This window comes from Muscardinus avellanarius (genome assembly GCF_963383645.1).
Source record: "Muscardinus avellanarius genome assembly, chromosome: 15".
In the NCBI taxonomy this organism is placed as follows: domain Eukaryota; kingdom Metazoa; phylum Chordata; class Mammalia; order Rodentia; family Gliridae; genus Muscardinus; species Muscardinus avellanarius.
Window position 1 is genome coordinate 57895217 of NC_137801.1, and position 15731 is coordinate 57910947.

Sequence of the window (15731 nt, forward strand, 5' to 3'; positions counted from 1 at the left end):
TGCAGGAATCAGAAATAACAAATAAGTGCTATTTATTGTATTTAGTTTCATACAAGGTGCCAATGTTTTAGGTAAGGTATGATGTGAAATAATTAGAAAAGATGACATTTTATAGTCAATGTTTAATATTGAGACAGGTTGCTTTTCTCCTACACCTACCTGCCTCTGGCAGATGCCAGAGGATCTGTGATGTGATCTAAAAAATGAGAAAAGCCATCTAATGGGACCTGAGTAACCTAGATTACTGCATCAGGATTTTGGCAAATGATTAAATAGCCTGCCTTTCCTAACTATACTAAGGAGACAAATTACTGGACATGTATTTGTGTGTGTATTTCTTTTCTAGGGAAATCCTTTCTATTACCTGAATGAACTGATCAGTGTTCTCATAGGCTGATACTTACCAGTGATATGATTCTTCTAATTCTTTTTTAAAGCTTTTTTGTGGTATTGGGAATTGAGCCCAGAGGAATTCAGTCCTATTATTTTTATTTTGAAACAGGGTCTCACTAAGTTGTAGAGGGCCTTACTGAGGCTGACCACAAACCTGTGATCCTCCTGTTTCAGCCTCTCAAATACAAGTTTGCACTACCACGCCTGGCAGCTGCTTCTATTTTAATCTCTGAAGAACCTAAATTATTGTTTCCTTTGGTTAGTACAATTAAATGTTTATTTTAGTTACCTATATTAGATTTTTCATTCTTTTTCTAGCTTCAGTTTCTTGAATTTCTATTGTGTGAAGAAGAAATTATAGTAAATTCTTGGAAAATATACCATTTTTTCATGTTTTCCATCTTATATTCTTGATTTCTTCTCTAGTAAGTTTTACTGGTCTCCTATTTTTCTTTTCTTTCTTTCTTTCTTTCTTTCTTTCTTTCTTTCTTTCTTTCTTTCTTTCTTTCTTTCTTTCTTTCTTTCTTTTTTTTTTTTTTTGGCGCTACCGGGGAGAACCCAGGGGCATTCTACCTCTGAGCTACACCCCCAGCCTTGTTTTTTTATTCTGTATTTTGAAACAGGGTCTCACTGAGTTGCAAAGGGCCTCACTAAGTAGTAGCTAAGGCTGTCTGCAAGCTGTGATCCTTCTGTCTCAGCCTCCCAAATGCTGGGATTACAAGCATGTGCCACCAAGCCTGGTTTTCTATTTTTCTATGTAACATGTAAAAATTATGTAATGATGTAAAGCTGGCACTGACTACACTTATTGTCAGCTATTTAGATAGACTAATTGATGTTGTTACAGTGTCTTAACTTAGCTAGGTTGTAGTCTCAAAAGGAATATCAGAAAGCCACAGATCTAATTTAAATCTTTTTCTCTGGGGAGAGAGATGCTCAAAAGAATGGTAAGAAAATGGCAGCTTCCTAGCAACTTGAGAACTAGAACACTATATCTTCTTTTATGTTTTTAAAAAAAGAACTTTTGTTTGGTAAGCAAATTATATTTTGTTTGTTCACCATTCTCATTACTGCTCCCTGATCCAAGACTGACTTTGGAAGAGGTCATTTAGAGCACTGGGTTTGAGGATGCCCGAGGAAATCATCTGAAGCTGTCATCTTCCTCTCCATTTATTAAGAGGTTTCCATATTTCCTGCTTCTCCCACTTTGGATTTCTGAGTTTTTAGGGATAAGAGACTCTTTTCTTGACCACTATATGAATCAGGGACACAGCTGGGAATTATATGAATTGGGTGAAGAACTCTGAATCATGGAGTCTGGGCTCTCTTACTGATTACTAGTCTTGGTGCAGGCAAAAATATTCTCTTTGCTTGCATATATATATATTTGTCCAGGCCTAGATTAGATCTAAGGATATCTTCTTGTCTAAAAATTTTTGATGGTCATTTCTTCTCAATGAGAATCTTAGAAGTATCCTATCCTTTCTGCTGTGGCTAATGAGAAAGGTTCAGTTTATGTTCTTACATTTTATGTTTTTATTGTATGGAGAGGCTATGAAATATAATTATGGGAAGCTTGAAGAGACCGATAGGATAATTTGATTTACCATTATAGTGCATGAAACAAGGGTTGTCCTAAGTTTTCAGGATTAAATGTGCAGAGTAGAGTTTTGATTAAGGATTATTTAAGGTAGGCAGAATTTTTTCAAAATGGAGATTATTTATTTTTAAATTTTGTTCCAGTGCTTTCAGTAGGTGTGGAAATAGGTAAGGGAATAGAGGAATCTGTAGAAAAAAATTTTTTTTATGAAAAAAAAAATGTAGTTCTTTACCTTTGGCTGTGGTGTGCTAAGTCTCTGGTGAGTCTCTACTTCTTTCTCCTAACCTGAAATTTTGTGATCAGATCAATGGAGAACAAAACAGAGGGAGAATTACTGACAATCTGTGAGTTGGATTTGGAATGCACTATTAAACCTGTATCTTCTGCTATCATTTTTTTCAATTACCTCCCTATCTCCCTCCCTGTCTCCCCTTCCAATATTCTACTACTGTCTCCCTTCGTTTATCTGAAGTCCTCTCTTCTGTTTCCCAATTTCTTTCTAGTTTCCACATATGAGTGAGAACATAAGACTTTTCACTTTGTGCGACTGGCTGATCTTACTGTAATTGTCTTTAGTTCTATGCATTTTTCTTGCGAATGACATACTTTTTTCTCTTTATGGCTGAAATAAAATTCCATTGTAGGTGTATTCCATAATTTTGTAATCCATTTATCCACTGACAGACACTTAGGCTGGTTCCATAGTTTGCTTCTTGTGAATCGTTTGCTATAAACATAGATATGCATGTATCCCTATGGTATTCTGGCTTCGGTTCCTTTGGGAAGATCCCAAGAAGTGTGGAATAGCCTAGTCATGTGGTGGTTCCATTCCCAGTCTTTTAAGGAACCTCCACACTGATCTTTATAGCAGCTGTACTAGTTTGCAGTCCCACCAACAGCGTATGAGGGTTCCTATTTCCCCACATCCTCGCCAGCATTTATTATTGTTTATATTCTTAATGATTGCCATTCTAACATGAGTTAGATGAACTCTCAGTGCCATATTGATTTGCATTTCCCCAATTCTGCCAGCATTTTAACTAATAAGACATGGTAAGATTGGTATGTCATTAGATTCCATGATCATGATCCCTTTTCGTTTCCATGGCCTGGATCAAATCCAGCTGTGAGAACTTGGTCAAATCTGTGCCTCATTTCCCCCATCTGTTAAGTCTGCTCTCTGACGTGAATCTGTATTCATATACTGTGCCTCCTTTGCTGTTAACATGGAAAAATGGTCTGTGCTTCCAGAAACGCCAACCTGTCTCATTGTATACTGTTAAGGACAGTACTTTCCCTTCTCTCTTCTGCAGCATCAAGTTTTCCATCTCAACTGTATATTTCCCACTAACTACCAGGAAGATATTTTTCTCTTCTAAAAAATTTTTCTGATACCACCCCCTCAGCACTAACTTCTTTCTCCTCAGAGGTGTTGACTATATTTTCTGTCTTTAATTTCTTTTCTCTTATATTTCTTGAATCCATTATATGGCTTTTGCTCTCACCACTCCATTGAAACTGCTCCTGTGAAGTTATTAATGGCTCTGCTTTGTTAAATCTGGGGTCATTTCCAGGCCTCATTCTCTGACCTATCATTAACATTTGGTACAGATGATTGTTCCCTTCTCTTTGAAACATCTTCTTTCTTGGACTCTAATCATACCAAACACTCCTGGTTTTCCTTAAACTTCAGTGACATAATTTTGCCAATTCTTCCTCATTTTCTTGACTTGTTAATGTGCTTAAGGGCTCAGTCCTTGGACTCTTGTATTTTCTGTCTGTATGCAATCCCTTGGGATCATATCCACTCTTATGCTTTTAACTATCACCTACATGCTGATGATTCCCGAGTTTATAATTCACACCTTCTCTCTCTCTATATATATATGTATGTATAGATATATCTCCAACAAACCTATGTGAACACCCACACTTGTATATCTAAAAGGCAACTGATTTAATGTGCATAAAACGAAGCTCCTGAACTTACTTTTCAAACCTGTCCTTTCCACAGTCTTGCCGCACACATACTAATAGCAGTTTCTTTCTTCTACTTGCTTGAGGGCAAAAACTTAGAATCATCTATGGCTGCTTTCTTTCTCTCATAAAATAAAACAGCAAATCTTGTTGACTCTATCTAGAAAATGTAAAAATATACCTAGAATCTGGTACTTAGTACCACTTTTCTATCATCCCAGGACAAGTCACCATCAGCTCTCCCTGGATTATCGTAGTAGCTTCTGCTGGTGATGGTGGTAATGCTCCCCACCTCATCCCCACTCTCACCTCCACACCAAACAGGAGCACCTTATCACTGAGTTGTATCTCTAGCCTTTTTTGTTTGTTCAATTTTTCATTTAGAGACAGGGTCTCACTGAATTGCCCAGGCTGTCCCTCAAACTTGTTAGCTTCCTGCCTCAGCCTTCTGAATCCAGGCTTACAGATGTGGGCCTGGCTTGCAGTGGCTTCTTAATTGATTTTAGGTATTTCCTCTTTTGTCTGGAGCATATTTGGAACACCCCAAAGTGAATTTGTTGAAACATAACTTGGGTTATCATTCCTCTGTTTAAAAACTTTCAGTGACTTCCTCTCTCTTGCGGAGTACAAACCAGTGCCTTTGCAGTGGCTCACCAGGACTTTATAAGAGTAGGCCCCATTATCTCCCTGGTCTCATCGCCTGCTTCTCTTCCTGACTGCATGCTCCAGCCATGTTGCTATTAGGGGCCTTGTTGCTATTAGGGGCCTCAGCACTAATCGCTGTTTCTTCTGCCCTAGAAAGCTTTTCCCGTGTATTATGTGTCTTATTTCTCCATTTTCTGGTGGCCTTTTCTCAAGTGTTACCATCTCAGTGACGCCTTCCCTGAGTACTCTAAGGAAAAAATATTACTTTATCTTGCCTTCCATCCTCCCTACTTCATTTTTCTCCATAACACTTAACTTACTGTATATTCTACTGAATTATTTTGTCTGTCTCCCCTAAGTTGGATGCTTTTTACTTTTCCAGTTCCTAGGATATTACATGGCAAATGGAATGAGTGAATAGCAGCTACACCCCCCAAATCCTTTCATTTTTATATATCTTTTAAACAAAGTTTCACCAAGTTGCTGAAGGTCTTGCTAAATTGTTGAGGCTGGCCTCAAGCCTCAGCCTCACAGGTACTGGGATTACAGATGTGTGTTATAATTCCCAGATAAATTTTTCTTTTTTTTTTCTTTTTTTTTATTAATTTATTTTTTAAATTGGTGCATTGTAGTCATATATCAATCACATTGGAGTACAAGACTTGAGAGGATATACAAGCACACATCATCCAATTAGCCCTCCTCCAGCCCCCATCCCATTCCCTCCCTCTCCCTCCATCACACGCTTCTTTGGTGATTTACTTTGATACATTTGTTTATGTACCTCCTGCGTTTTAAAGAGGCTCCGTCCTCCACTATTACATACCCTCTGATTGGTCACATTAGTTGCTTCACTATAGGGCCCTTTCTATAGCTCAACCTCTTCCTGTTGCCCTTTTCCTCCTAGTTATTGCTGATTAAGAGAAGCGTCTGATTTATATTTTCTGTGATATTTCTCTGTGCATGCTGCGTTGCAAGTACTGATCCCACTCTTGACGGCCCCAGTAGTGGCCTGGCTACCTGGTGGACTGATCCAGACCTCGCTGGCTCAAGCAGCGGCCTTGCCTCATGGGAGGCCCCAGTTCTGGTCTCGCTAGCCCCTGCACCGGTCTAACCCCTAAGCTGGCTTTGGTCCCGGCCTTGGAGGCCGCAGGAGTGAACTTGCCTCACGCCAGGCTCCGATGCTGGCCATTAGCCCCTGCACCGGCCTAACCCCTTGGCAGGATTCCAATCCTGGCCTCGGAGGCCCCAGCACCGGCCTAGCCTCACGGCAGGCTCCAATGCCGGCCTCGTTGGCCCCAGCACCGGCCTAACCCCTCGGCAGGTTCTGTTCCCGGGTTAGGAGGCCCCAGCACTGGCCATGTCTCACGGCAGGCTCCGATGCTGGCCTCGCCTCACGGCAGGCTCCGATGCCGGCCTTGCTGGCCCCAGCACCGGTCTAGCCCTTCGGCAGGTTGTTATCCTGGCCTCGGAAGCCCCAGTACCGGCCTTGCCTCACGACAGGCTCCGATGCCGGCCTCGCTGGCCCCAGCACCGGCCTAACCCCTCGGCAGGCTCTTATCCTGACCTCGGAGGCCCCAGTACCAAAGAAAAAAAAAATTTGCCTTAAAATTCTTAATTATGGCCGGGCATGGTGGCTCACGCTTGTAATCCCCGTGCTTGGGAGGCAGAGACAGGAGGATCACGCAGGTTCGAAGCCAGCCGCGTGTGCTGGCTTAGGAGACCCTGTTTCCAAATAAAAATGTAAAAATAGGTCTGGGAGTGTAGCCCGGAGGTAGAAGGGCTTCCAGGAACCCCAGTACCACCAAAAAAAAAAAAAAAAAAACTTAATTATGAAAATAATTCAAAAGATATTTCTCCTAGTCAAACTTTTTTTTTTTTTTTTTTAGGTCTGGGGATGGGACTCAGGGGCATTTAACCTCCGAGCTACACCCCCAGCCCTATTTTTTATTCTTCATTTTGAAACCGGGTCTCACTGAGTTGCAGAGAGCCTCACTAAGTAGCTGAGGCTGTCTGCAAACCGCGATCCTCTGGTCTCAGCCTCCCGAATGCTGGGATTACAAGCGTGCGCCACCACACCCGGCTTTAGTCAAACTTTATCTACTGAGAAATAATAGGTTTTGAAAGCGTGAGTTATCTCAATTTTGCATCTTTTTTAGTATTTGTGCATGTAAAGTGGGTGTGAAGGTTTGTTTATAAGTGGTAATCCATATCTCTAATGCAATATGACTATCATGGCCCAAGCTTAATACTTGAAAAAAATTTATTTTACTAATCATTTTTGTTTGAGGGAGACAATAGATCAGATGGATAGCTAAATAAGGCAAATATACTCTTGTAAGTTACTGATAACACTTTTCCTGCACTTTGTATTGAAACTTTTATTTTTATTCTGGTAGGCTCATAGCTGGCAACCTGGAATTAAGAACCCATACCGTGGGGTTGTTGTATGGCCTCTTCCTGAAAATATTGAAATCACTGTAACACTTTTTAAGGTAAGTTCTATTTTTGTAAGTTATAGAATTTATTATATGCTCATGGTTCTAAATGAGAGAATATGTTAGCATTTATTGTTCCATACATTTGTGTCCAGTGTGGAATCTAATGTGTATTATTTTGGGGACTATAGCAGTTTATTACAGTATGAAAGTGGGTTATGCCTTGTAAAGTCTGAATGATTTGGGGATTGTTTTGGAATTGTTACGGTTGAGACCAGCTGAGATACTTTTTCTTGACCAGTCTCTGCATTCTCTCCACAGGAAGCGTTATAGTGCTCTTCCTGTGTAAAGCTAAGGTTTGTAGAATACTTGGTCCCATACCTCATTTTGTTAGCCTTTTTTGATAATAACGTGCTTGAAAATTAGTATTCAGTAAATATTTTATTAATGATTCTAGAACAAGACATGTTTAAAATTAGTATCTGGCAAATATTTTTGACATTAATATTTATGAATATTATGACATAGAAAAATACTGTTTGCAGATCCAAACCCAAAATTGTTCATATGTCTTTCTGCTCATTATAAGATCCTCTTCACACATATGGTGATTAAGCACCAGAATATTTACTTTCCTAACCAACTCTGCCTGCTCCCAAAAGATGGCAGAGGCAAGTATGTCTTAGTTTTAGCTTTTGTGGAGGTTATGAAAATAGAAAGCAAATGCTTTGTTTCTTCTTTGAATTATTCAAATTATTAAGTTACTTTTATAGAAGGACTGAAGGGAGGAGGTATGGCATTAAGCTTAATTTAGTAACATGGAGTTTAGAAAAATTTAGTAAATCCTATAGGACATGGAATTAGAGCCAAGTCAAGTTGGAACTTTGAGTGTAAAATCACTGTAAAAAAAAGTGCTTGTGATTCTGTGATGCAGTATATTCATTTCCGTATTCAGGAAGCATTCCAGAGTGCAAGAGAACAAAAAATATGACAAATGTTAAGGTAGCTTATAAATGCTCCATCTCATACTCTGTTTTACAAGATTTTTTTTTTTTTTTTTTTTGGTACTGGGGTGGAACCCAGGGGCTTTCTACCTCTGGGATACACTCCCAGACCTATTTTATATTTGGAAACAGGGTCTCACTAAGTTGCTGAGAGCCTCACTAAGTAGCTGAAGCTGGCTTTGAATCTGCACAATCCTCCTGTCTTAGCATCCCAACTATTGGGATTACAAGCATGCGCCACCATACCTGGCATGAGGTGTTTTTTTTATTTATTTTTTTTATTTTTAACATATGTGCTTTTTAGTTTTTTTGTGTGTGAGTGATACTCGGGATTGCCAGCACAAGGTATCTTCACCCCCAGTACCATAAAAATAGTAATAATAATTAAAAATAACAAGCCAGGCGTGGTGTACAGTCTTACAATCTGAGTACTTGGGAGGCTGATACAGGAGGATCCAGGTTTGCAGCCAGCCTCAACTACTTAGTGAGACCCTCCACAACTTAGTAAGAGCCTGTTTCAAAAATAAAAAATTGAGCCTGTTTCAAAAATAGGGTAAGAGCCTGTTTCAAAAATAGGGGTATAGCTTGGATGCCCCTAGGTTTAATCCTCAGCACTACCAAAAAATAAATACATAAATTAATAAATAAAAAAGATCTAATTGATTCAAGCAAGCAGATATTCTCATTAATGTTTTTGTAATATAATTATGTACAAGTGCTGGTTTTTGGTGGTACTGGGGTTCCTGGAAACTCTTCTGCCTTGGGTTACACTCCCAGACCTATTTTTTTAATACTTTTTAATTTAGAAACAGGGTCTCGTAAGCCAGCGCGGCTGGCTTCCAACCTGCGTGTTCCTCCTGCCTTCGCCTCCCAAGGGCGGGGATTACAAGCTTGCGCCACCACGCCCGGCTCTGAAGTGCTGTTTTTAAGTCCCTTAAAAAATGAACTTTTGTGTGACTGTTCACATCTTCTTACTAACTTTGCCATATCAGATGTTTTTTGGTCTGGTGGAAGTTATTCTTTAGTTTTAATTCTTGAAAAAATGTTTTATCTGTTTTAAGAACTAATGTATAACATACATATAAGGCACTGTTAAATATTTGTTAATTTATGAGAGATATGTTCATTAGCTCATTTATCAAATGTTCTTGAGGCTCTGCTATGAGCCAGGTAAGTTTCTTGGTCCTGGGGACACAATGGTTAAACTGAAGCAACAAAGTAGATAACAGACAGACCTACAACTGCAGCATAGCTTTAACATTTAGTTGTGCATTGTAAGAAGTTACACCTTTTAGGTTTCAGTTTTCTCTTCTTTTCAATGGGAGTAAAAATGGTACCTGTCTTATGTTACTCTGATGAGCAAGACAGCACAATAATTAGGACGTGGTGAGAGCTCAGTAAGTATTTGGCATTCCTGTTATTTTGATACTAACTGTGCTGGAGCCATGTTGCATTCCTCAAAAAACAAGGCAGGCTGGGAGGGCGGCAGGATGCCTCCCCTCAGCATGTATCATACTGTGTTACTTGGTGTCTAAGTAACACTCTTTGGCCCCAAGTCCATCATTAGTCATTTCTCTCCGTAAACCTAGTTCATGGGCAGAACCAGCCCAGAAAACAAACATCAAGTAGAGCTTTCAGCTTCCCTTTCTCTTCTACCCTGTTCTTTCCCCTCCCTGCCCACCACCACCAAAGAAACTTCTTTTGGCAGGTTCTTATCTCACCCTCACCTGTATGAACTTATTCATAATAATAGGGCTCTCAGTAGAGCTCAGACTGTATGAGTCGCTATCATACTATTAGAGTAGAAAATAAGTAGAGAGAAATAATGAAAGCCTGCCTCTGAGAAGCACGTGGGACCCAAGGTGCAGAAGGGGAATATCAGAGCCCTTCTTTCATCTGCATCTGCTCAGTCTTTTTATTGTTTTTTTTTTTTTTTTTTTTTTTTTTTTTTTTTTTTTTTTTTTTTTTTTTGGTGGTACTGGGGTTCCCGGAAGCCCTTCTACCTCCAGGCTACACTCCCAGACCTATTTTTACATTTTTATGGAAACAGGGTCTCCTAAGCCAGCGCGCGGCTGGCTTCGAGCCTGCGCGGTCCTCCTGTCTCTCCTCCCAGGCGCGGGGATGACAAGCTGCGCCGCCGCCCGGCTGGATCTCAGGTTTCTGAGCATTTCCAAGGCTGGTGGAGGAGTGGAGAGATGTTAATAATCCATGCGGATTCACCATTTTGTCTAATTATGAAAACTCCCTTCAGTGCTTAGAAATTCTCCCTGTCAGCATAACCTCCACATTGAAGAACACTTTGAGACAAGTAGCACTTTTGGTTTTTGTGTGTGATTCTCGGGATTGCCAGCACAAGGTACCTCCATCCCCAGGACCATAAAAATAGAGGGATAGAGACGAGGGCAAAGCTTTGTATGAACATTTCATAATCGCGCGCGCGTGTGTGTGTGTGTGTGTGTGTGTGTGTGTGTGTGTGTGTTACAGGGATGGAACCCAGGGGTTTTCTACCTTCAATCATGCGCAATCCTCCTGTCTCAGCCTCCCAAGTGCTGTGATTACAAGTGTGTGCCACCATGCCCGGTTTGAGCATTTAATAATCTTAGTGAAGTTTTTCTTTGTAGTTCATTTACCAGGTTTGTCTCCAATCAGGTTTCTTTTTGTTTTGTCATAGTTGCAGTGATAGAAGATAGTGATATGTATAAATGAAAGTAAAATAGAGAAATGTTTAAAATAAAATAATAACTTGGCTGGGTATGGTAGCACATGCCTGTAATCTCAGTACTTGTGAGGCTAAGACATGAGGATTGCAGGTTTGAGGCCAGCCTCTGTAACTTAGTGAGGCTTTCAGCAATTTAGTGAGACTCTGTTTCAAAATAAAAAATAAAATAGGGCTGGTGGTATAGCTCGGAGGTAGAATACCCCTGGGTTCAACACCCAGTAACCTCCACCCCCCCCACACAAAAGATTTAAATTTAGAGAAATTTTGAAAGTAAAAGAGTAGGCTGTTTTTCCTTTCACTTCAAAAAAAAGTATGGAAAGCTCAAAACAAATTTATATTTTCTTAATTGGATTGATAGGACTAAAGGTATATATTTCACTTTCATATCTTGCCTCTGTTACAGGATCCTCACGCTGAAGAATTTGAGGACAAAGAGTGGACATTTGTCATAGAAAATGTAAGCCAATGGAAAATTCCTTCATCTTTCATATTTTTTACTTTGTATATGAGTTATTAAAGTACATGAACATTTGGCAGTAGGAGGAATGTTTTTTTATGAAAATTAAATAGTGATTTGTAGGCATTAGAAATTTTTAAATTAAGTGATAACCAATAATAATTGTTTGTTAGAAATGCTTTTGGTAAAAGTGTGAGTCTTCAATGCCATATTATGTATATACTATATGCATTCTGTGTAAGGCTTGAGGGCAACATCATGTCTTATTCATCTTTTTATCTGTTTCACATCTAGCATGGTGTTTCTCACGTAGCAGATTCTCATTTGAACATTTGAAATATTTAAAAGTAACATATATGCTTTAACTGTTTATTTGGTTTGAGAAAAATCATAATAATCATCTTGAATTAATTTACATATTCCAGAATTCCAAGTGGCTAGCAGACATATATAGTGTGTAGGTATTCAATAAATGATTAATGGCTAGGGATTAGAGTAAACAGGCAATGAAAACATAGCAATTAAGAGTATGGCAGCTAAAGTCAGAGACGTGATTTCAAATCCCACCTCTTCCAGGTTTAAACTCTGATCATAGGCAAGTGTCATAACTTTTCAGCTATAAAATTATAGAGTGACGATTAAATAATTCTTCATGAATAGTAGATTTTACCATTGTTATCATCAAAGTTCCAAAGCATATTTATATTAGATTGCGAATGTGCTTTGTATCATATTTTGCTTTTCAGTGCCTGACTTTGTTTTGTATCTCAGTGATAAAAAGGAATCTAATGCTTCTTTCAGTAGTAACTGGGCCATTTTTAGGACAATGGGATGATTGGAGCAAGATCAAGTCCACAGTACGGGAGCTCTCATGGCTGTATATTAAGCCATTGTCATCATGTTAAAGGTTCACACATGATAACAATTTTGGCTTTTCTGAGTGATAGATTTGAGCAATATACCTAAAGTAGGAATTAAAGTTTAAAAACAGAAACAAACTTACACTTGCTAAAATTGATTACAGACTCAAAGCCAGCTTCATACTTATCTTAGCCCGAAGACAGAAGCAGCCAGAAGGCAGCTTTATTTCTCATATCAAGAACTTATCCCCCGTGGATGGCTTCTAGGTTGCAATACTTCTGGCTCTGTTATACATCGGAAGTGTCTGTTGACTCAGTGTATTAAAGAATTAAGCTAGGTGTGATGGTGTAAACTCAGCTACTGAGGCTGAAAGGAGGATCACAAGTCTGAGGTCAGCCTGGGCAAATGAAGGAGATCCCATTTAGTGGTAGAGTGCCTGCCAGCATCTGTGAGCATGAGGTGGTTCAATCCCTAGTACTGCGAAAAGCCAGTTAAATTTGACTTGTAATTATGGCAGAAGTATATGAAAACTCATTGTATACTCAGAAGTATATGAAAACTCATTGTATACTCATTATATGTATATGTATATATATGTGTGTGTATATCTATATATATGTTTTTAGAAAGGTATTCTTGTATGTGTGTGTGTGGGGGTAATGGGGATTAAACCCAGGGACACTCTACCTCTGAGCTATATTTCTAGTCCTTTTTATTTTTTATTTTCAGACAAGGTCTTGCTAAGTTGCTCGGGCTGGACTCAAACTTGTGATCCTCTTGTCTCATAGAAAGGTGTTCTTATTACACAGTTAATACCAGGTAAATTTACAAAGCAGTTCTAAGTCTGTGAAAAGCAGGTTATAAACAGTATACTGAAAGATTCAAGTAAAACAAATGACTATTTTGATACATACTGGATTTGACTGCAAAAAGCACTCAAATCCATGAGGTTTAGGGAACAATAGTTTCATAAGTTCTGTACTGTATATTTTATAAAGGCATTTTAAAGACAGTAGAGACTTATTAAAGTTTAAAGTAAAATGCTGAAGTTTAAATGGATCTGAGATAAAGTATGTGTTTCATTATCCTTTCTGTATTGGGAGATGTGGTTCTAAAGTGAAAGAGTATGTTCATGTTTATAAGACCAGAATTTTAGTTGGGGTATCACTAGAATCACTAGAAATTAAGTTAATATTATGTAATTGAGTAACTGTGAAAACATTACTCTGAATGGTGTGGTGAGAGAACACTTCCTTTTTAAGTTTCTCAGCTGTCTTGTTTTTTTTTTTTTGTGGTGGTACTGGGGTTCCTGGAAGCCCTTCTTCTTCCGGGCTACACTCCCAGACCTATTTTTTTTTTATTTTTGGAAACAGGGTCTCTTAACGCCAGCACGGCTGGCTTCGAACCTGCGCGATCCTCCTGTCTCCGCCTCCCAAGCGCGGGGATTACAAGCGTGCGCCACCACGCCTGGCGTAGCTGTCATGTTTTTTATCAGCTGAAAGTTTCTGCTTCCTTGTCTCTCTGCTTCCACATATTATTTGAAAAAAAAGTGTATTTATCTTTTTCTCATCTCATAAGATAGTGAAGTAATGAGCCCTGGATTGGGTGAGAAATTAGTGTAAACCCTGTTATTATCTTCAAAACTGGTGACCTTAAGTAGATTATTTTCTAGGATTCCATTTCTTCATATATAAACTAAGGGTTTCGCCGGGCGTGGTGGCGCACGCTTGTAATCCCCGCGCTTGGGAGGCGGAGACAGGAGGATCGCGCAGGTTCGAAGCCAGCCGCGCTGGCGTAAGAGACCCTGTTTCAGAAATATAAAATAGGTCTGGGAGTGTAGCCCGGAGGTAGAAGGGCTTCCAGGAACCCCAGTACCACCAAAAAAAAAAAAAAAAAAAAAAAAAAAAAAAAAAAAAAAAAAAACTAAGGGTTTCTACTAGATGATCTTCAGAGGGCTTTTCTAGGTCTGTGATTTTGTTTTCATTGATAGAAATATTTTTGCAAACTATTAGAAAATTAATTTTTCAAGTTAACAGAATTAAGTATTTTAAGGAATTATCTAGAGTAGCAGTTTTGAGTCATCTAATAACTTCTTAATTTTATCTTTAAGAAATCTATATGATCAGTATTTATTTTCTGTATGCTTTTATTTCTGAACTAGATTGTGAGTATTGCTACAAATTTTCTTTTTTGAATTCTTTGGCACAATTCTTTTTCCTTCTGCCTTATTTCTTTAATAGTTATTTTTTATTCACATTGGAAAAGAAGACAAAATAAAATTAAATTTTTATATAAACTAGCTTTTAAGAGAGGATATTAGCTTTTGTAGCAGAAAATATCTGTTATGGATATCAAATAAATAATGTTCATCTGTTAATGGACATTAAGATCTTAATGTGGTGGCGCACGCTTGTAATCCCAGCATTCGGGAGGCTGAGACCTGGAGGATCATGGTTCGCGGACAGCCTCAGCTACTTAGTGAGGCCCTCTGCAACTCAGTGAGACCCGGCTTCAAAATAAAGAATAAAAAATAGGGCAGGGGATGTGGCTCGGAGGTCAAATGCCCCTGGGTTCCATCCCCAGACCCGCAAAAAAAAAAAAAAAAAAAAAATCTTAATGGACATTTGGATCTTTTATGATCTAAACCTAGGGAAAAATAAATACTAGAAACCTGACTTAAAGAAAAGTAAAATTAATGAATGTGGACAGGGCATGTAATTCTTCACTTTTTAATAATGTGGACAGTAATGGCAATAGAAATGCTTGCTAGGAATCCCATAAAAGAAGATAAAATTTTCATTAAATATGTTTCTTATGATTTTATTTTTGTCGGTATATGCCTATTTTTATGGCAGGATTTTTTTTTTTTAAAAAAAGCTAATGGGATTTGATTGTTTTACCACCATAACTTGCTTATTATTTAAAAAAAGATTAAAGAGAAAAAGATAAATGATAAGTGCATTTGTTATCAGTTTACCTTTATTATACAAAGTTACCAGACTTAGAAATATTTTGAAATTGCTATACTCACTTCCCCCCTCCCCATGGTACTGAGGGTTGGTTAAACCCACAGGCACATTCTACCTCCAGAGTATACCCCCAGCCCTATTTGATTTTATATTTTGAGACAGGGTTCTACTAAGTTGTGAATTGTTGAAAATTGCTGTCAAATCTGGTATGGATAATACACTAGTAAAAGACTGGGGAGAATTTACAAGAATCGAGAAGGTTGCATTCAGGTTGCATTTTTTTTTTTTATCCTTGAGTATGTTTCATTTAAAGGAAATTAAAATTTAGTAATGATACCATCGTTGGTCTTGAATATATGAGAAAATTAAAAATCAACAAAATTATACTAAAAGAAGAGGTCATAATAACTATTGAGTGAACACATTTATTCATTTATTTTTTGTCCTACTGGGGATGGAACCCAGGGGCATTCTACCTCCAAGGTATACCCCTAGTCCTATTTTTTAGTCTTTTATTTTTTGAAACAGGGCCTCACTAAGTAGCTGAGGCTGTCTGTGAACTGTGATCCTCCTGTCTCAGCCTCCCAAATGCTAATATTACAAGCATGTGCCATCACACCCAGCTGAGTGAACCCCATTAATAGGTATTGAGAAAAATTAATTTTTGA

The 15731-nt window shown here is 38.5% G+C and overlaps 1 protein-coding gene across 10 annotated transcripts in view; it reads left to right on the forward strand.

Annotated features, from left to right (window-relative positions):
* EHBP1 (EH domain binding protein 1) overlaps positions 1-15731 on the forward strand; it is a gene marked incomplete at both ends in the record, with an annotated part of 344370 nt that overhangs the window by 46327 nt on the left and 282312 nt on the right. For all 10 annotated transcript variants that reach the window (XM_080711874.1, XM_080711877.1, XM_080711880.1 and 7 more), the window contains 2 exons: positions 7015-7110; positions 11180-11233. In XM_080711874.1, coding sequence (XP_080568000.1) covers positions 7015-7110; positions 11180-11233 — 150 coding nt within the window. The remainder of the gene's footprint in view (positions 1-7014; positions 7111-11179; positions 11234-15731) is intronic.